The following is a 23199-nucleotide window of genomic DNA, read 5'->3' as shown; positions in this document are numbered from 1 at the left end:
CAAATACAATAAAGCTACTCTTTTTAAGGTCAATAGATGTGAATACTTTTCATTCCCAGCATTATATTGTTGTTTTCTTAGATTCCTATGATAATATTGAGTCTTGAAGAATTTTTAAGTTTGTTTGTATTTAAGTTTGTATTGTTTGGGGATTTTTTTGTATGATTATGTTTGATTTTACAGATATGATACATTGATGCAGATCTCTTTTGAAAAGAAAGCAAAGTATGACTCTATGAAAGTAATTATTTTGTATTTCAAATCACTGGTTTCTCATTTACTAACATTCATTTGTGTTGAGATTTGGTTTTGTTTTTTCTTTTTTTTAAAAGTAACAGGCTTTCAAAAAGTACTTTCTCACTTAACCAACTGATAGAACATTATCCATATGTAGGCCTATGTTGGTCATTTTCATATTTTTTTATATTAATCAAATATATATTGCTGCAATAAAATATATTATTTGGAGCGATACATATGCTTAAAAAATAGTAACTGTCTATGTCCTGACTTTAGTAGAAAGGAAATAAATCATGTTAGAGCTGTTTGGCATTTTGTCTGAATTTTCAAATTTCCAAATGTAATCAGTTTCATAAAATTAAGATGCATAAATTTACTATACTTACAGTATCTACTTAAAAAATGTAAAGTGATCTTAAATTCACTGAGACAGGCATATGGAAAATCACTGAGACATGCATTTGTGTCTACTGAGGTATGATATATCTCCTGCACCTCTGAAAATTTCTGATTGATGCTTAATTGCCACTTTCAGACTGCTTTGGTATATGTCTTACTGCAGCAATTGATTAAATGTACAACTTTGCATAAAAAATAGAGAAAAAGAGAAGAAAGAGATAACAACAAGGAGATTGAATGAAGAGAGAAGAAAAAAGACAAGCTTAAAAAAATTGTAAGAGAATGCAGTAATGCAAAAAGGTAAATTCTGGTACCAAAAGGAAATAAAAATTAAATTCTGAGTCAAGTCTCACAAATGTGGACAACATGAAAAGGAAAGGAACTTTTTGAAACTTCTGACTAGACAGCTTTTGTAGTTTTTTGGTATAAGTCCGGGGATCATTGCCTGTTTGAATTGAAGTATAGACATTTGTTTTGAATCCTATCTTTTTCAGTCTTGTATTTTTTTACAACCACAATTTTATTGTATTTCCTTAAAGTCAAGGTTTTATTTCTTTTTCTAAATAGCTGGAAGCAGAAAATAGTTTTTGTCAGAAGAATATTTTATAGTAGCCATTAATACTAGCCACTAATACTGATTCTATGTTCTAAAATCTATGTTTATGCATGTTTCCTTTATTTTCTATTGCAATTTGATCGTAAGAATAGGTAAAGATACTAGAAATTTATGAAGAATAAAATAAGTGATTTTAAAAATTAATATGTCTGGAATAACACATTAAAAGAGTCAAATAAGCTGGTATGTCTACACAAACTTAAAATTCCTTTAACAGATTCAGAATATATTCTTCTAACTAGGTTTCTAATTTTATTGGAAATTTTTTGCAAGCATCAGATATTTAATGACAGAGAACATCAAAGAGAACAGTTAATTAAGATAGAGGAGGAAAAAAGCATCTTCTTAATAGAATGCATGGGTCACTCCAAAATTAGTTATGTATAGAAAGGTTTTAAGTAAGGAAGCTAAATAATCCTTCACTAAAAGTCCTTGAACAATTGAAAGAAGAATGAAGATGGAATATAGTTATTACTCTTTCTAAAAATTCTATTTATAACTGTAACTCACTCTTTTTTTTTCTTTAATGAAGTATTAATATTTTTTTTTTGCTTAAAAATGTTTACACTTCCTTCTCAATTACCCATTGTGAAATTTTAGACAGGCCTCTTGCTAATAAGATACACAGGAAAAGTCCCAGGCTGACCTCATGTAAATCTCCTCATTAACACCTTCCTGTAATCTGAGTCCCATTTAGGGTCATCTGCATTAATGACCTTTAGCCTTATTTGGGAAGTCTGTGGCTGGATCAGATGTGTCACAAGAACTAATAAAGTCCTGTACCTTTATTCATCCTGAATAAATAAGATAGTGAATATTCTGATTTGCTTTCACATTTTGAACTCAACATGGTTTTAGCAATTAATCTGCAAAATGAATTCTAATTAATTAGAATAGCTGTTGGATGGTAGCCTTAGATCCCATTTGGTCTTATGAACAATTTGCATGTTTTTATCTGTTATTCAACCACTGAAGTTAAAAAATCAAATTTTAAAAATTGTTATAATTGGGACAGACTTTCTACCTAGAGTCCAGTAACAAGTGGACCACTACAAGTGTCTGTTCTGGTAGTTCTCTTCAACATATTTATCAATGAGCTTCAATAAATGACAGAGTACTGTCTCATTGGATTTTCAGATGACACCAAAATGTCATTCATTATAGTCAAGGACCAACAGTCAATATAGCCAAGGATGGGATTGCCATAGGGACACAGACAAGCTGGAGTCCTGTAGGTGGGTAGGAAGAACGCCTGGCAGCAGGAGTGTCTGGTAGCAAACAGCTCTGCTGAACAGACCCTGTGTGTTGCTGCAGACAGCAAGCTGAGCATGGCAGCGGTGTGCCCTGGGAAGAAAGAAGGCCAACAACATCCTGAGTTATATTGAGTATGTGGTTAGTAGATTAAAAGGCAAAGATTTTTGTTCTTGTCTCAGCACTTCTGTGACCATAGCTGGAATAGTGCCTCAAGATTTGGGCTTCATGACAGGGAAGATGAGTCTCTCACTGAAGCAAATTCAGTGGAGGGTCACCAAGATGCTTGGGGGCTGGAGTACTTACCCTGTGAGGGGAGGATGAGCAACCTGAGCTTTTCAACCTGGAGAAGAGGGGACAACTTACAGGAAAACTTTCCGAAGTCAGAGTCCTCTAAAAGGAAAAATAAAAAGATCATTTTCAACCGGTTTCTTCACTCTGTTAGATACCATTTTCTGCCTTATTTTTGTTTCTGGTAAATGCTTCTCAGAATGGGCAAAGGTATTTATTATTTCCCTGGATTATTCCCTCAGGAATTACTCATAAAAAGTGAGTCCATTTGATTAATTGTTAGTTGAACTTCCACTATGAGTTTATCTGGGGTAAATTTCCTTTGGTACCATGTTTACAACAGAACCCTGTGTATACTTGTAGCATATTGCATATGCAAAGTGTGTGCATCTAGCACAGATTCATAATCTATTTTTGGAGCTTTGTTTCAGGCAAATGTCAAAGGCTCTTGCCTCTTTTCTTTACTAAAAATGATCCTGGAATCAAGAAAAACTTCCACTCCTATATAAATAGAAAGGCTTATGGGTCTCCCATATGTTTGCATTATCCTAAGTTTTAGCAGTTGCAACACTTTTGAGTGGTGTCTTGTTAAGACTAGTTTTCTGAACTGAATTTCTCTGTAGATCATCAGCTTGATCTTTTTTCACTTCTACATAGCTACAGGTTTTAAGTGTAAACCTTGAATCTTTCCTTGTTTAAGCTGGCTAATTTGATACATGAATGGTCCTCAGTTTTACTGACTTTCATTTGTTCTCCTTCCACAGAGATGTGCTTAGAGAAATGCTGGTCGAGTCTCGTAGGTCTCAGAATGTTTCAGTGTGGGTTGGTCAGATTCTCTTTCTTTGTGAACCTATGCTCTAAACAGCAATTATACTTTCTTAACCCCATGTCCTTATTGCTTCTTCATATGATTCATCCTGGCAGTTCCTCAAACTTCACATCTTCTCAGTGGCTGATTGTGAATTCAAAGTGATACTCTGTCTCTGATTGACTACAGTTGACTGCAAAGTTTTGGTTTAAGCCTTTCCCAAAAAACAGAGATCAGTATTCTTCTCTTCCTTTTTATACCATTTATCATTAAAAGTTGGGGTTCTTTTTCTTTTTTTCCCTTTCTTTATTATTATTTTTTTAAACTACAGTATTAAAGTAAAATAAGAGTATTCTTTATCACATAGAAAAATGCAATTTTTAAAATAATCTCTTTGACAGACTGAAATGTCAGATGTGATTGCAGAAGACTTAAGTATGTTGAAATGCCCATGTAACAAATTGGTTTAAGACTGTTTCCGTAAAAACAGACAGCAAAATTCATACTTTTGCAGATAACAAATCATATTTATGGAAACATTGATGGATCTATTCTGTGCAGTAGCAGATACTTAAAAGATTGTTTACACCGAACACTAATTTTCTATCAAAATCCTCCATGTATATCAAGCCATATTGTTTAACTTTACTAATCTTCTGCTTGAGTTCTTCAGTGTAAATGGATGTGGAAGCCTATCAGCTTAGTTGTTCTGCTTGAAAATTGCCTCTGTATCAAAGCAGTACTTTTCAGTGTGTAAGCTTTAAATAAGTTTAATTTTTCTTGCTTTTTTCTTTTGAGATGAAGTTTCTTTTAAGTTGTTCTCCTTTAAAGTTCTGTACCTATTTAAATAAATAGAATAGACCATGCCATTTGATGGTGATTTTGAATATAGTTTTACTTTGACCTTGGTACTGAAAGCAGGTGAATGCCTGTTCTTGTAAATTTGCATGCATTATAAAGATATGTTCACATAGATTTTTTTTAATAGCTGTGGTTATGTAACATACATTAAGTTTTCTTTGTTTTAAACAACATTTTTCTGTTCCAAAATTTCTCTTAGTCATGCATTTGTATTTTCTGTGTTTTAAGCTTGGTACCAATCTGTCGAAATTTATTGTATACTGAATCATAAGTACGTAGTCTATAGTTTTGATACTATGCATATTGTGGCAAATTTTTATTTTATTATGAAATAAAGAATAAAACATGTCTAGATCTATTTTAGTTACTTATGCTGCTGCCATCATAGGACAGCAAATAGTTTTTGGTTTGATCCCTGACATAAACCTGGAGTCTTACATGGCGCTTCTAAGGTTTTCTAGTTTTCCAGGGGAAACCACCACTGCAATTTAGAAGTGCTGTACTGCACAGCAGATGTCAAGACATTAAATTTCAGATAGCAAAAATAACATGTACCCACATCAACTTTACTTGTTGTCTTTATAAAGCTAACATATTGTCTTAATATTTTTAATAACATGGTAAAATAAACCATTTTTAGCCTAAAATTTCTGCAGTAAACAAAAGAGATTCTATTAGCAAGACTGAGTATTTTTGATATCTTCCATTATTTTATGCAGAATATTTGAGAATTCTGTCAAGGGATCTGATATACTTTGTGCCTTAAATATACTAAATAGTGCTTTGTTCCTCTGGGAATCTTATTTCCATTTTCTAGTGGACAGATTTTTCTAAAAGTATGAAAATTCTTGTTGCTTTCCATCCTAACATCACCCACTACATTTAAAAGACAAGTCTCAAAGTATGAGAGGACAGCTCAGAACCAAAAAGAGAAGTGTTCGAGGGCCCCTAATCATTATGATGGAATAAAAAAGCCGTGTTTTATGCTAGTAAAACATAGTATAGTTCATTAAACATAAACTTTGTTTATGCTATTTTTTATGGTGAATTTTGTTATTCATTGCCCAGTCATTTATTTGTTCCAGTCAAGATGGAGTTTCTACTGTGTTAAGATATTCTAAATGCTCAAACATTTGCAGCCAAATATGGGGAATGGGGAAGGATATAAATGCTAATAAAATATTGAAAAATTTGCTATATATTTTAAACACTAGAGAACTTAAAATTGCTAGCAATATTGTCACAACCAGGACATGGACAATTTTTTAGCTTGTCAAACATTTTGTGTGTGAGGGTTTTTAGTAAAATAATCTGGTCTATTACAGAAATCAAAGAGCAAAAAGAGAATTACATATGATGCCTTTTTACAATCTTAAGTATAACTAATAATGCTGACAAGTTTGTTTAAATGTGTACCTTTTATTATTCATCTACACTTGGCCTCATGTCAAGTCTAAATGGGTTTTTAGAGTCCTGTCAAGCTTTGATGAAAAGAATGAGCATATCTGGCAGCCTTATTAGCAGCTGGAATATGTCAGCTTTTCCTGCTACTTAGGTTGCTATATAATGCTGCCGTTTCACTCCTCAACAGGATGGTAACCACATTTCTAAGTGTGGGAACCCTATTAACGGTATAGTTGTATATTTTGGTCTAGCTATGCTGATTTCAGGACTGAATGAGCAGGGGTGGAAATTATGTGTTGTCATTATGACTGATAAAAAAAAAAATGTTTTGAGGACATTTTAAACTTAACATGTATTATCACTATTTTTACAAAATGTTCACTAGCATTAAACAATGTTCTGATTGCTTCAATTTTTTTAAATAAAGCCTATTGACTTTCCTCTTTTCATGTCAGTTGTCTTTATGTTAAACAGAGGGAAATTTGATTTTTTTAGATTGATCAAGAAAACACAATTCAAAAGAAAAAGTTAGCATCCAGTACTACTGTGTGTCCCACAGGTTCTTCTACTTTCATCAAAACTGCCTCCACTGGTGAGTTAGAGGAGCATATTGCAGCCACTACTGATGCCATTACTGTTGCTAGCACATCTGCTGATGTTGCTGTATCCAGTGCAGTGACCACCTGTAGACAATCTGCTGAAGAACAACGAGTACAAGCTATGAACATAAGAAAATCAGTTGTGGAGTCGGCCACTAACAAGGAAACACTCTCTCTTCATCAAGCAAATTTACAAAGCACAAGAAGACGACCAAGAAATGCTGAACAGATAGAGAGAACTAAAGATCTTGCAGTTGTTACTCATAGAGGTATTGGATATTATTTTACTTGTGCCCATGTAGTGATGAAAAAATATTTTGTATAAATTAAAAATGAAAGTTCAGGTATCCATTTAGGAAATGCAATTGAACCAAATGGGAAAGGGATTAAATCTGTCTAAATTTGAGTTCTAGTAGGACAGTTAGATAAAAAAAAATGAAATTAGTGATAATATTGCCTTGGTTATTTAAATTGACTTGATTTATATAAAGACAGAATGTACATATAAGGAATTTTCTTTTGATGTGACTTTATAGTTTGCATCATTATATTACACAATAAAGCCTAGTTTAAGAGACATCTGATGAAAATTTAGAGAATTGAGATTAGAATATTAATCTATTCTGCATATGTGATTAGATATAATTAAGCATATCATTAAAATGTACTTTATAAATAGCTGCTGTTCTAAACTAGTAGGTGATGCAGTTGTATTCCTCTCCCATCAGTTTAAACCCTCAGCAAAATTTTGGTTTTTAAAACACCTGTACATATTCATTCTATCAAACATGAAATCAATGATCAAAGCAACATTTAGAACACTAGGCAATTCAGCAAGTATTAAAGTATTAAAGCTAAAGTTCTTGTATATTTCTATATCGAGATGATGTATGTTAAAAAGTAAAAGTAAATGAAAAATGGAGCTGACAAAAAGTAATGCTGGAATGAATGTCTTAATTTAACCAGCAGATATTCAGAAAAAAAATTGCATGTGGTGTGTTTTTAAACATACACAATTTCAGAAAAGTACCAGCTTAATTTTGCAGGCTAATGTTGTTTAAAACCATTTATTTGACATTTTAATTTTTATTATGTGTTTCATACTAATTAATTGGACATGAAAAATTTATGAACACAAAAGTATTGATGAGAAGCACCTTTTATAGCCCAAGGAATTTGTAGAAGTCTCACTATATGTTGATCTTTTGTAAAGAAATGTTATTAGGAATCTGTTGTTTTACCAGATAGTCACTTAGTATAAGTCGTTGTAGCTTAATTTACTAACACCTTAGGAAAAGGAGAGCTGCAATTCATCAGAATTTAAAAATATATAATCAAATAGAATAAATGAAAAACAAACATTTTCTTTGGTTTGCACATAAAATAGAATCCTTATATAGATGTTTATGTTTCATTTGTATTAATTTCAATGGAGATCTGAAGTATTTTCTGGTTATTGACTGCTATAAATTATTCAACATTTTGGTCTGTACTAGTTGTGTGGCTGTGCACTCACTCCAGAACTTCTTTGGTCAAGTTATGAGGGAGCATATGAGGATCTGTAATAATATCTTATAATTTAAAGATATAAGAATGTACTACACTGGCAGTTAAATATGGCAGAGGTTGTGATACACAAAAAGTTTTTTCCCATTTGCTGTGTGGAATCATTACAGTACAGTGTCCTCTCCACTGTTTTCTCAGTGTTCCTTTCTTCTCTGACCTATTCTTTAATACGAGATGTAGGTACGGCACATACTTCTAAATTATTTTATTACAATAAAGTGCTAAACATTGGATTATGAAAAAAAGGAGAATAATTTAGACACAAAGATAGTGCTAAAACAATGTTATGGTGCTAATTTTTCACATATTAAAATAGTACTACAGGTAGCAAAAGGTATGACAACCCACATACAAATGAAATCAGACTTGTATACCCCTTAGTGGAGAAGAAGGGTCACACCTAGTTCTGTGTGCATTTTATTCCCTCATGTAATATTGAAAGTCTTGATTTTGCTAGCATTCATTATACAAAAACTTTCAAATTTTTTACTGTGTCTGATACTCATGGAACAGTATATGTGTGCATGTTATGAAAGGGATAGTCTTATAATGAGTAAAAATTTACCTTTTCTGCTCAGCAAACACCAATATTTGATAACGGCCATTAAAACATCGAACAACCTTAAACAATAAACCTATAATTTTCTTCCATGTAATATTCCCTACTAAAAAGATACAGACTTATTCTGAAAGAATTTTTGTGAATGTGAGGTAGTTGCTGATTGACTTGAAGGAATTTTTACCATGGAGGGATGTTCCAGAGGAATTTCTGTAGAGTTTTCTGTAGGTTATTATTGAAGTATTTTAACCTCTCTTTGACAATATATTATGCACAGAAATTTAAAACCTCTGCATATTAAATAACTATGGAATTATATAAGACCTACTTAAGAATTTTATATTAATTTCTTTTAAAATTATTTCTCTATTTAATAACTATTAAAAATTAGGTTTTACTTCAGAAATGTTTTTTTACTGTGCTTTAGATTGTAATTTAAGAATTGCATTCCCAAATTATGCAAATTAATTCATAATTGAGAAGACAAAATTTAATATACTGAATATAATTACTAAAACTTAATATATGTATATGTGAATATTTTAAATTGCAAAAATTTATTGTACATATAGACCTAACTATAGATTTTTTGAGAATATTACTAGTAAGACTTGAATAGTGCAGTTTTATGATACATTAGCAAAATCAACACTTCAGGAAAAGAGTGGTACTGTTGGCCTTCCATGGGATTGTTCTGTGAATAAGGTGCTTCAGAATGAGTAGGCAATAACAATACTGTTTTGTTTTGTAAACATTTTTTTGAAGTTTATGCATGAGTGAGGTATATAGATAGTACTAAGAGGTTTGCATACACCTAAAATTCAACTGCTAGGTATAAATTACTGTACTGTATACACTCAACAATAATTTAAATTGTGCCAGAGGCTGACTGATTAATGTCTTCTCTTAGCTTATTAACTGAAAAAAAGGAACCTTAGGTGCATTTGGTGAAATACTTTTCTTAAATGTAGGGAAGTACAAGTACTATTTTATAAGGCAGTAGTGAGATCTCTTGAGGAACGCTATACATGATTATAGTTTCTTCATCAATAAGAATTCAGACTGAATCAGATAAATAAAGGTACTATAATGGTGTTAGATTTTTCTGATCGTTCCACCTTACCAAATAAAATGTAAGGCAGGATGAAACCTTAAATTTTGAAGTGAATGCCAGTATATAGAAAAGTAAGGACAAGTTAGTATATAATATGTAAATATTTTTGCTAGGGAGATGAGCAAGAAGAGTTCTTGCTATTGGAATGATGAAACCTTGAAGGAGGAGGGAATAGATGAAGGATGAGAAGCTTACTTCTCATCAGACTAATGAAAAATATATTTAGATAGGATAGCTGGTAGTGAAAAACAGCTCCTTTTGGGTCCTTAGCTCTAATGAAACCAAATGGTTAAATTCAGGAAAGTTTATCTCCTCAATTCAGAAGAGGAGGTGAAAAAAGGAGATCCCTAACCCCTTTCATTCCAACTTAGGAACTTCAAACACTGAGATTTTAGTCGAAATTCCTTTTGATGCTACAATCACAGTTTCTCATATTATCTTTATTTTTTAACTGTGAAAACAAGAAGACAATTACACATGATCGAAACATGGTATTTCCAACTGGGTGGTTTTGGGGATTTTTCCTATTTAAATGTTCAAGAATTATTGGCTTCATCATGACTAAAGTAATAGGGTTTTCTACTGGTTTTATATCATACAATGAATTTGGAGTTTAGTAATGCTTTTAGTCATTTGAGTTCTCTGGTTTATATTAACTACATACGTCCCTTATTAAGTCTTTAGATTTTTTTATTTGTGTATATGCATACATCATGAGAGATACTTTAGAGCATTTTCTTTTGAGGGTTTATATAGCTACTTTTACTATCTGAAGATACATTAAGAGGCATATGGCCAAATGTTAAAAGGCAGTACAGTGTGCTGAATAGTATGACTTAAATTTTGGCCACTCTTGAAGTGGTCAGGCAGTTGAGTATCCATTGTTGTTGGTCCCTTCCAACTATCCTGTTACTTCTATTCTATTCTATTCTATTCTATTCTATTCTATTCTATTCTATTCTATTCTATTCTATTCTATTCTATTCTCTACATTCCTTTTAGTATGGAAATAAATGTACATTGTAATTAAATGCTCTGAGAAACAAATGAGTACCAGGTGCAAACAATGAAAAAGGCCTTTAGTACAGTTTTTAAGTCATAAGTTTAGAAAAAATAAACTGTCTGAAAAAGAAAGACAGTAGTTGGAGGAAAAAAATTGCTTAGCAGACTCTGGCTCAAATAATGCCAGGAGATTTAATGGGTGAGTCTAGACTTTATCTAGCAGTTCACAAGTGTCTCAATGTTTTCCTTAGGAAAATAATTTCAAGAGAATTCTGAATTCCAAAAAAAAATTAATGCTCCAATTTTCTCTTTTTAAAGAGTAGAAATGTCACTAAGCATTTCCAAATTTTGAACCATATATTCTCAGTTTGAGGAAATGTGTATGTTTTGGCAATTTTACTTAACTATTTTTTAACAAAATTTTATTAATTATATGGATATCTCAATTCTCTATATTTTTCAATTTTTTTTACTACTTTTTTGAAAACCTTTAAATTTTTTTTAAAAAAAGGTTATGATAAAAGTCTATGATAGATCTTTACTTTGGGATTATTCAATATAAAACTTCTAAAGATTTGTTAGAAAATATGTATTCACATTTCTTCTCTTTTTTGAGGTTTACTTGGAAGCAGGAAGAAAGCAGGAGCAAAGATGGGGAGTGTTTTTGAAGAGTTGTTAATTATTTTTAAGTCTAGTAGGTAATCAATGTGCACAGGTCCTCAGGGCTTTTTTGTTTCTCTGGTTTTGTTAGTGAAATCCAGAGCTACAAAGATGGGAGTCTGAAGAAAGTAAATGCATTTGGCAGTAAGCTTTCTAAAATTATTTTTCTATAAGAAGATTTGTATAAGAAGTTTCTTAGAAAATTTTAAAAGTTTCAAGAAATAAACATTACACAAATGTAATCTAACATTCAAACATTTAATCAATGAATTACATTTGTTTAATATTTCATTATACTTTAGCAATACCTATTTAATATATGCAGCAAATCACATGGATATGTTCTGTTTGGTGGATGAACTCTATAATGGATGATTCGTTAGTGTCAAGATTTTTATTAGACAAAAAGTGATAATAATGTCTTAAACTTCTTGGAGTCTTCCTATGTGGAAGGAGGAAAGGAGATAATTTTTCATCCAACAGTCAAGGTTGGAGTGATTAGAAGGAAGAAAGGGAAAAAGAAAATCAATCATACTTATTTAAATAAATGAGTTGTGTTAATGTTTTAATTGAATTATTGCCTTTTATACTTCCCTTTCAATTTTCTTCTCACAAATTCTTTTTCCTATTCATATTTTTATTCAGTTCCTGCAGTTTTTAATTGTTTTTCATTATACTATCAGTTTTTACTTCTATAACTGATATTTGTCTGATGTGTTGTGTCATTACTTTCCATTGATATTTCAGGTTTTTTTTCTTTTCACCACAAATTGTTGGTATCAATCAGATGTATTTTAGTTGGAATATTAAAAAAAGTAGTGGAATTATAATTTATTATTAAAATACACATATCAAATGTACATCCTTCCTTTTAAACGATTTTTTTTTCAAATTAGAGAAATTTGGTATACATGTAATATAGAACATAGTAGAAAAACTGGAATTTTGTTAATTTTAAATTACTAATACAGTGCAATAATTCAATGTTGCATTCAGTAATGCAGTAGAATTTGAAATATAAATCTTCTATACAATTTGATTTGACCAGGGTACTGTGGAGTTTAAAGGGGAGTGGCATGTGGGGAAACAGGTGGAGGGGGTGGGTAATGAATAAAAAACTAAGATCAGCTCATGTAGAAAGGGAAAAATTTATTAGTATGAAAAGTGGGTGTTTCACCACTTTTTAGTGTCTTCATCTTCTGTATGGCTCTTCATATTTAAGAAATTGTTAAGCTATGCAGTTCATGCTGTACTACAATAACTGATGAAAATTCATGTTCTCTAATGCTGGCTTTTAAGGTGCAGGAATGTTCTAGAAGATAGTGCTACATTAGTTGGTATGTTGGGTTATAGTGAAATTTATTTAGGTTATCACTAGATTTATAGATTTTTTTTAGTGGTGATCTCTAAGATACCTGGATATTTAACAGTTGCATTGTTAGAATTTGGGAATTCTGGATAACTAGTTTTATCACATGCTTAGTGAATATGATGTAAATGCAAATAAAATGTAGCTGACCTGTATGTAAGTAGTGAATAGTAAGTTCAGTGCATTTGGGCAGCAGATGTATTTCTAGAGGAAATACAATGAATTAGACACGTGCCAAAGATGAACTGGAAGTATCATGCATCATGTATTTGGCATATCTGCACACACGCAGCCCATGCTGGAATTCCAAAGTATACAATACTCTTGTTTCTGTCACTAGAAATTGCATTGTTGTAAAATCTGCGATCATCATATATTGAAGATGTGAAATAATCAGTGGATTACTGGTTCTGCGTAAGTCAAAATTACCCTGTATTCCAAACGAACGGTTTTTCTGCCTTTTCAGAAGGCAGTTGAAAATTCAATTCCTCTTTATTTTTCAGATAACTTTTACAGATGTAATTTAAGTAGGGCTGTATATACAATCTTGAAATAATGGCTTTGATGTTATCATATTGTTGTCCATGTCTGTTAGCTGATTAATAGTGGATATAAAGTAAGAGTAGCTCTGGAGAAGGGAACGGCTGTTTCCATTTTCCTGTATAGTTACTTGAAGTAGTGCAACCTGAGTGCCTGCTTTGCATAGAACAGAGGTGTTTTTTGTCCTCAGCATTTTAAATATTATTTATATTTGATTTGAAAATTTACAAAATATAGAAAGGACAAGCTGTATGTTTCTGTTATGTAAATGCTGTTGCATAACCAAAACAAAGATGTGCATTTATGGGTTGACAGTGTTAAATAAATATCCTTCACGTGGCTATATACCCCAATGTTTCCATATTGTAGAAGCAAATTTTCCTTCTTGAATTGTTTTTCTCATTTGGCCCTCCAGACATAGGTTTTCAGTGAAACCGGAAATGTGTCAACTGAACAATCTTCATTCAAAATGATTTTTGTTTCTAGTGTTTGAGAGCTTGCTGTACTTTGGGCTATTATTCAGATCTTACATGTAAGTGGGTTTTTTAATGTCTATGCTTAAAACTTCTTTGCTTGAGGCCCTTTTTTAATGCAGTGCTTATCCTGAAGTTTAAAATGCTGGAGTTGTTGGACTAAGTCCTCTTTTACAAGTGCTTGTATGCAGCATGTCTGCATATATTGCATATATACATAATTACATGGACTTTTTCTCAAAGAAAAAAAGACAATAAAAAAGCCCCAATATTTTAATCTTTATGTGTGCCTAAAGTTTTGCCTGTAAGTATTAGAATCTTCATTATCTTACATGAGAGACCATGTTGTTCAAAAACTTCAAGGAAAGAATTCTCAACACATTTCACTTTAAATTGGGTGCTTGAAAAGTGTACATGTCTATTGGATAAATATTAGCTCACACATCTGTAATGCAAAAGTTCTTACATAGACTTCCTTTATTACTGGGACTGTTCATATTCTTCCCTCCTTAATAAAGCATTCGGTTTTATTTTCCTTCTTTACAGAAAATATTGGGCCTTCTAACATTAGAAAAAATTACAGAGTAAGAGTGAGAGGGAGAGAAAGGTGGAACTTTTCAGCCTGAAACAGTGAAGGCTTTGTGGAGACTTTGGAGCACCTTCAATTACCTAAAGAGGACCTACAAGAGAGCTGTAGAGGAACTTTTTACATGGGCTTGCAGTGATAGGACAAGGGGGATGGCTTTAAGGTCAGGGTGGGTAGGTTTAGATTAGATATTAAGAAGTTCTTTATCATTAAGTTGGTGAGGTACTTGAACAGGTAGTTGGCACTAGATGATCCATATGTCCCTTCCAACCCAAACCATTCTATAATTCTATAATAATATTTGTGTATTTGTATCAAAATGACTTGAACTAGGAAAAATGCATGAATAGTGTCAAGCAGAAATCCCAAGGTGGATGCCTAAATTATTTTCAGGGTTTTGACATAATCTCTGATTTGGTTTCACAGAGTTCTGATGCTACTCTTTATGCTTCATCCAGTCATGTGTTCAAAATTTGATTCAGGATTGTCAGAGATTTATTCACAAAGGAGATGTGCACCAGTGTTCCTTCTGCTCCAAAAATAAACAGTACAAATAAACAAACCTGCTGTCTTTATCTATAATTTTAAAACCAACCAACCAACCAACCTAGAAGCCATCTGTATTTAAAGTAGTGTTAAAAGAAAATATTTAAGCCTCTCCTTGCATTATAACACTGGAAAGATGGTTATGTCATATACGTTTTTATAAATTTAGATTATTTTTACAATATACTTTTGTCTTATCACTACCTTCCTTTTATATTTGTATATGTCCGCAGGAATATCCTACTTCATTGGTGTAATCTATTTTCTTGGCTCTTGGCTGTTCAAATATATGAGAAGATACTGATCTGACAGTATTTAAGTATTTGTGCTATTGTTACATCCGAACACTTTTTCTTGAGACAAATGGGCATATAAACTCATCTCATGCAAAAATAACTATCTTAAAACCAGATTAACTGATCTCTTGAAGTGTTTTATTTTGTGGATGGGCTTAGATGTGCACAGCTACACAGTTAGCTGCCATGAATCCATCCTCTGAAACTTCTGAAAAGTGAAATCCACTTTCAATACTTACTGACGTGTGTTTGACATGCAAAATAATCCTTATTTTGACAAGGCTAAAACAATCTAATTATTTGGTAGGATATTTTTTTTGTGGGATTATTTTTATGTATATTCATGCATTTGCAGCCCAGCACATAGTTTAGTGTTGGCATGTTTGCCATATAAATTTCTGTAATTACTCCTTCGCAGTGTATTCAGAAACGACTGTTCAGTAAATCAACACACAAACTCCAGTTAAGAGTAAAATTCTTCTCTTGTAAATTCTTTAGAGAGCTGGAATTGCTTGCTTTCCTAGTGGTATTTAATATTTTTGGCAAAGTGATGCAAAAATCTTTGGCTGATTTCACTGTGGTCACCAAGACACTCTTAACTACTTTCAGTTCCACCTTAGATCTTGTGAATTCTTCTTGTGTACGTGAACCAGGGAACGTGTCATTTACATGTTTTGGATGACTTCTGAAAATAAAGGACAGGCATGTCTCTAATGAGAGCATTTAAACCCATTCCAGCACCCAAGATCATATATTCAAGACCACTCTCATCTTGTTTAGATGCTGGAAGAATAACTAAACCTGCCTTCTGATTCATGAGGAGTTGTTTTAGACTGATCATCAATGAAAGCCAGAAGAGGGTTAGAGCTATAGTCCAACATTCCTCTTTACATAGAAATAACATTTTAGAAAGCTCAGAAAATGACAAGAGAATATCACTGTTATTCCAGTATTGCTCTGCTGTATGAAGGTAGTGTTCTTGGGTCTATTATTTCCACTGAGGATAGAATTGCTTATGGACTTAAATTAATTTGGAGAGGGGGAGGTTCTTCTCCTATTAAAAGTAAAAAACCCCAAAATCTAGTACTTTGTGGTGACATATATGTTTCACTTCTGCAAATAATGTATTTCCCAGAACCATTATCAGTGTTTATACATTACATTATAATAACATACAGATAAATTTACGTGTTGTCTTTTGAGATAACAATGTTATAAGAAAATATGGTCTCTTCAATCAGAAGTGTAAAAATATTTATTAACACATCCTGTATCTATCCTATAAATTGTCTTTCTTAGTAGTATACTCTTTCTTCTGAATCTGATTCTGCTCTTGTGCTTAGTAATGATATTTTTGTCTATAAAAGAATATCAATAGTATTTTGCTACTGTGATATTTATACCTAATGTAAAAGGTTCTTTGAATATCCATTGTTCTTCTGGAAGAAGTCATGGGTATGAAAAATTATTTGATGAGGTACAGTGTATCTACTTATGTTAAGTTCTCCTAGACATAGCTCCTTTAGTCTGTGCTGTCTTCATCAGCAGTATTTGCTTGCAGCAAAGATAAAAACATCTTCTTCCGTAAGTTTTCCAAAAATATATAGTGGCTGTAGTAGCTATAAAGCCACTTAAGTATATTGTACCTAAAGTCAACTTATACTTAAAATTTAGAATTTTTTAAGCAGATCCATTTTAATGTATAATTCATTGCTCACAAGCCAAGCATATTAGAGATGAGACACTTAGTTTAATGACTGAAAAGGAAAGTGTCTTGTAGTATGTTGCTTATCTTTGCTTACATTTTTTATATATATTAAGTTTTGGGTTTATTCTCATTTTGTTAGCTGTTTTCTTTCAAAGATACATTGAGGCCACAAATTTTGCTTGTGTTAACTGTCTATATCATAAAGCCAGACCACAAGAATGACTTTTACAGAAACAGATGCTCTAAGCTCTGAGCTTAATGGAGAGGGGGGGACAGCTATCTTCCATAACACATTCTGCAAATAACATTATTAAAGTTAGAAAGAAGACCAAATGCAGAAACAAAAGCAGAACAACATACTGTATTTTATTTTCTATATTCAAATAATTTTTTTCTTTTTTTTTTCTCCTCAAAACAGAAGAAACAGCTATTTTAGAGCAAATATATTTATAATTGTTTTCATTTTCCAAGTTCCATGAATGTGTGACAATGTTTTACACAATTATGTGGTGCATGGAGATAAACATTTTTGGCCTTTTTTTTTTTTTTTTCTTTTTTTATTAGTTATACAGGAGAAAAATTAAGTTGCAAACATTGCAAATGCCATTTCTTTCCTTTGTCAGGTATACTAATTGGTCTCAATATTTATTTTTGTGAATTGTTTCACACCAAAGGTACAAAATCTGAACTTGTAAGATAGCCAGTATTCAAATTTGTGTATGCTTCCATGATAAAATTTGTCAAATGAAATATTTCAGATTGTATTGCCTGATACATGTGTTTGTTTTTGTTTTGTTTTGTTTTTTTAACTAGTGAAAAAGGCCATAGATTTTAAATCTAGAGGATTTAAATTGTTTCCAGGGAAAGACAACAGCAACAAGTTTTCTATCTGTGAGTGTACTCCTTTTTTGTTACCTTTATCTAGTGCAAGAGTGAAGTTTGTGGTGTGCTGTTTGTGTGTAATTATTTATGTATTCTGATAATAGAACTGATTTCTCCAGTCTGCATGGTGAATTTTCAAGTATGGTTCTACTCTAAAGACAGCCTTTCTATAAATCTGGCATTGTAGAAGGACATGTTATTTTGTCAGTAATTTCACAATAAATTTACAGTATTTGCAGGGAAACAAATATTCAGCCTTTTAGGCGTCAGCTGTAAATTTTGGTGTGAGTAAGAGATCAATTTTTTTTATCTGAACATTAGTAGTTGCATCAAATGCTGTGCAAAATAAAGCCTATCCTCACTTGCCCCTGCACAACCATATATGAGACCACTTTTTGAAATTTTTTAGATTCATTAAGTTTGACATTTTAACTGATTAACTAGGAGTAGATTTAAAAATTCTGGAGATGCTTGGTGTTTTCAATTTTAGTTACAGAAATTAGAAACTCAAAGTGCTTGACATGTCAGTCAACCAATTCCTTATTAAATCATGAGGAGTCAGGCAACTTTCTAGCAAAAATTAAATAGGTGTGTCTCTAAATATATTAAAAGGATATTTTTGAAAAAAAAATGTGCCATTTTTAGACAGGCCTTTTTGGAATAGAACCACATTTAAAATACTTAGAAGTAAATAAAATGGACTAAATGTTTAGCATATGTTGGATTATACTACATTTCATTATTCTTCACAGGACTGAAAGGACTTGCTTTTGAAGCTCCCTAGGTTGGACATGTTTGCACTAATTATTCGTTTAAAGTATCAGTGATGGACTCTGTTTCCAGAATTTAGCAGGACATGCTAGCATACATTTTAATTTTTGTTGCTAGATTTTAATCAAGGTATTATTTTTTTAGACAAAGTTGGCTTCAAGCAGCACAACCTTTTTGCATTCAACAAGTCAGGAAAATAAAGCAAAACACACTTCTGTTCAATTTTTGTTACGTCATGTATTGCCATATTCAACTTCTGTGTAAACTGCATCACCTAAATAGTTTTGTACGACATTTCTGGTTTACTTGAAAACTTTATATCAAGATATTTAAAAAATACATTCTTTTTATACCTATTGGGTGAATGGAAAACTGACTGATTATGTAGAAGAAGTAACAGTAGGATAGTTACAGTAATGTTTATAAAGTACATCACTGAAGTCTCTAACAGAGCATATGTGATTCTCTAGTTACAAATAATAATACAATAATAACACAATAAATGATAAAAGACATTATTTTTCTCTAATCATTACATTTTCTGCTATACTAACTTTAATAGGAATTCCATATTTATAATGAAGTGCTGGATATTCATGATATCCAAAGCAGATTGCTATGAAATTAGTGATGACATTTATCAATATATTTTAGAAGGTCTTTAGGTAATTTCATATGTTAAGATATTCTATGTGAAGCTGGAAACTTCTTTATCTTTTTTATTGATTATGCAGAATAGATTACATATATGAGTCTATAATAACTGAAAGTGAAAACCTTGGTGATTTGTACCTTTAGTGATCATAATCTTGTCATAAATAGATAACTAAGGTTTTATATTGTCTAGCAATTGATTCTCCACTTGGGTAGCTGAGAATGTTGAAGAGACAGTATTTCATAAGAAACTTATTTATTTGGCTGTTAACAAGATAATTTTCTCAGTATGGCTTCAGCTGGTGAGTCTCATGTCATTCATTGCATTACAATCACAAAAAGGGTCCTTTAAGAAAAACAGTGACCAGATGTTAGTGCAAATAAGGATAAGTGAATATCTATTTCACTTTATGCCCTTTATTAGCAATGCCTTAGGAAATTTTTCTCTAGCATTCTCATCTGTAAGTCCTTTCATTATTTTATGTCTTTTTTTTAATGTATCAGTTGCATAACATTCAATACTAATGAACAAGTGATTTACACAGAATAAAGCCAGAAGATATTTGATATGATACATTTTGAAACAAGCATACAACAGCTTCAGTTTAGAAATGTTTATACTAACAAATGAATTAATTGGCGGATATAATTCAATCTGGATTAGGACTGTGGAGTTTCTTGATACCAGTTTCATGACCAGATCATGACTGAATCCTTTCCCAAGATGCATATAATTTACTACAGGAAACCCTTTAACTGCTTATTGTGTGTAAGCATCTGGGGTGTAAAAAACTCCTAAACTATGAAATTACTTTTCACTAGTTACTTAACAGAAAACAAAATGTTTTTAAGATTGTGTAAATGTATTTTGGAATTGGGATCAAATCAGAAATCAGTATCTACCTATAACACTTTCATTTTTACTGCAGTATATGTCTTAATTTTTTAAAAAAATCAATTATCTCACTGATTTTCTTTAACATAAGTCTTTGTATTTTTGTTTATGAGTATTTATAATTCCATATATTACAATTTAAAATTATATCCTGCAAGAGTATTTCTAGGAATGGAACCTTACACAGAAGGTGTCAAAAACCAATAGGATTTTCAAGCTTCCTTTGCCGGTAGAAAAGTGTATAATGGTTCTTGTGTCTTGCAATCTGTTAGAATATTCTTTTTATATGAATATTTACTCTATTACCTGTGTATGGGGAAAAATAATGTACGAAAATAAAATAATTATTTCAAGTATTAAAACATGAGCTATAATAAATAGAAATAATATTGGTTAACCACTATTTTAATTTTTTTCAGTAAAAATTTCTTCTCTGTGCATTGGTATACAATGCATGACCAAATTGCACTATTGTAATTTCTATAATATTATTATCAGACATCATGAATAATTTTATAACTATGGTTTTAACATATGTTTAATGTCAGAAAAGTTTTAATGTCTTTTATATATATGCAGGCTACTTTTGATGATACTGAGTTTCTCATGTCTTGTAATGAAACACCTGATATTTCAGGGAGAATTAATTCTACATGCTTATCCAACAAGCTGGCCTTTTAAACGTAGTCTGTAGAATTGTAGTTGTCAAAGAAATATATATATTTCAACACTAGCATGAACATGGGTTTCTGTAGCTAGTATGATTTCATCACATGCACATCTATTGGAGGAGGATGAAATCTGAAACCAGGAGGAAGACTCAGGGCCCAAAAGTGCCCTGAACATAGAAACCCTGATGAACAGAGATTGCCTTGGTGTGGTTTTAGAGCAACTTTTGACATGTTACAGGTATCTTGGGACAGAGGAGAGTAAATAGTGGTCCCAGCTGACAAGCACTGAGCTTGAGAGGTTTTATGAGCAGTGTGCTATGCTGAGACGTTTTCTGCTTAAGCCTGTACAACATTTGCATTTGGCCTTTGGCTTCCTCAGGGGTAGAAAACCAATTCTTCCCTTTCTGTGTGTGTAAGGAGACAAATTAAAAGCAAGAGAAACCCCCAAGGATTCTGAATTATATTCCTCTTCTTTCAAAGCTGAAAGTTAATGAAAACCCTTTAAAAGTGTAGTTAGAATCTACTTTTTCTTTTAATCCTTTAGTGTGGTTACCCTAACTGTATGCAAACCTTTTCCATAAAGGGAAGTAAATCCTTATACTGCAAATCCATTGGTCTAGTTCATCAGTAATAAAGATGAATAAAGGTTAAAATAATTTTCTGCTTAATACAAATTATTTGGCCTCATGTCAGGTTTTTTTTTTTTTAAATATTTTTCTGTCAAGTCGTTAATTTATCAAGTAATAGCAGATTAACACCTTTTGCTAATATTCCAGTTTTATTAATAGGTGGTTCAATATGCTGAGATATGGTTAGATTTTTACATACAAATTTCTGGAAAAATACAGGAAATGGTTCACAGAAAGTTTCTCTCTGAAGATCCATTTTAGTTTATTGCAAGATAAATGTATGCAAATCAAACTGGCATTTTGAGTTTACCTTCAGATCACCATATTTTGGATATACATGCAGTTTCAATACTGATTAAGGATAATTCTCTCAGCAGAAACTTATGCATTCAGGTTTTATTACAAATAAAGGAGAAAAGGTCAGCTCTTAGTGGAGATGACATTTATTAGTGTATGTTCAGAAAAAAATCTTAGAACCCTAAACCCGATGAACAATGTTTCTAAAGAAATAATAATGACATTTCCGTATGTATTCAATAATATTGCAAGAAAGCAAAATAACTGATTAATACATTGATAAAAAAAAACTTGTGTTATTAAAAAAAAAATCAGAAAATATATGCTTTGTTTGTTACAGGGAGGACAAACTTGTATATTGAAACTGGAGTTTATATGGGTGATCACAATATGTAGAAAATCTGTTTTAAAAGACCTAAAATAAAAAGAATATACTCTCATATTTATTAATTGCTTGCCTCTGTGTTTTCTAAAAGCATTGTTATTTTATCTCTTTTTTTTTGTTTATTTTATTTTGTTGTTGTTGTTTTTGTTTTTGTTTTTTTTTCAGTAAATGAGGGAGGTATTAAACAGGCGTCCAATTTGTGTCCGGATCCTGGAGAACCAGAAAATGGAAAACGGATAGGCTCAGATTTTAGGTAAAACATAAATTATACCATTGTATCATTTCTCTAATACTGAACTTGAAAATGAATATGTTGAAAATTCATTACTCTTGCTGTGTACTTGCTGAGCACAAAACTGCCCTTCTTAGAAGAAACTGGACTATAATTCTGTATAAAATTATGTGATGCAATGTAGCATGTACTTAGCGTGCAAAAAGATAAAATACATACGTAAAAGAGATCCTATATCTGAAAATCTGACAAAAATAGGATTGAAGGTAAGTTTACATTATTTGAACATTTAAATACTGTGTTAGATTTATGAATATTGAGCATACATGTTGTACTGGAGGTTTTTGCAAAGGACAAAGCTAAACTGAATATAACACAAGAAGAACAATATAATTTCATAGAAGAAATTTCAGATCTTGCAGAAATATTAATTCACTCTAATAAAGAAATTACATTCCATAGGGTATGTTTTTCAGGAATCCAGAAGTTTGATACATGCAGAGGTATATTTCCCTAGCAATCCCCACATAGGCCTAACACTCTTAATTCAGACTATTTTTTAAATCAATTTTTATGTATACTCTTTATTCAAAGTTGTCTTTCAAATTGCTTATCTTGTAGGATAAAAAAGACTCTAAATATTTATTCTATGTTATTTTCCAGTGAACTTGACTCCTAATTCCGGTAGCACCAGTGGTTGATGCGTAGAGATATACATAATGAATTTTTGAGAATGTTTGGGATTAATTTTAATATCTTTTCTGAGTTTCTGTTTTTTTTTCCTTTTCAATTGTTGAACATTTATTTAAAAGGGTTAAAATGCATAGTATTTTATATTGGATTTTATATGTGATATATAGACTATAGACGGTCTAAAAAACCCTAAAGCTATGTT

At 31.6% G+C, this 23199-nt stretch overlaps 1 protein-coding gene across 3 annotated transcripts in view; it reads left to right on the top strand.

The window, feature by feature from the left end:
* LOC116996510 (CUB and sushi domain-containing protein 3-like) overlaps positions 1 to 23199 on the top strand; it is a 614657-nt gene that overhangs the window by 240630 nt on the left and 350828 nt on the right. Inside the window, exons 7-9 of one of the 3 annotated variants that reach the window (XM_033060252.2) lie at positions 6430 to 6738; positions 17702 to 17779; positions 22238 to 22325. In XM_033060252.2, the coding sequence (XP_032916143.1) occupies positions 6430 to 6738; positions 17702 to 17779; positions 22238 to 22325 (475 nt within the window). The remainder of the gene's footprint in view (positions 1 to 6429; positions 6739 to 17701; positions 17780 to 22237; positions 22326 to 23199) is intronic. The other 2 variants (XM_033060262.2, XM_033060271.2) reach the window with 2 other exon arrangements.

Source organism: Catharus ustulatus, chromosome 1 (genome assembly GCF_009819885.2).
Source record: "Catharus ustulatus isolate bCatUst1 chromosome 1, bCatUst1.pri.v2, whole genome shotgun sequence".
In the NCBI taxonomy this organism is placed as follows: Eukaryota; Metazoa; Chordata; class Aves; order Passeriformes; family Turdidae; genus Catharus; species Catharus ustulatus.
The sequence above is the reverse complement of the archived record's forward strand: the minus strand, read 5'-3'. Positions and strand labels throughout refer to the sequence as shown.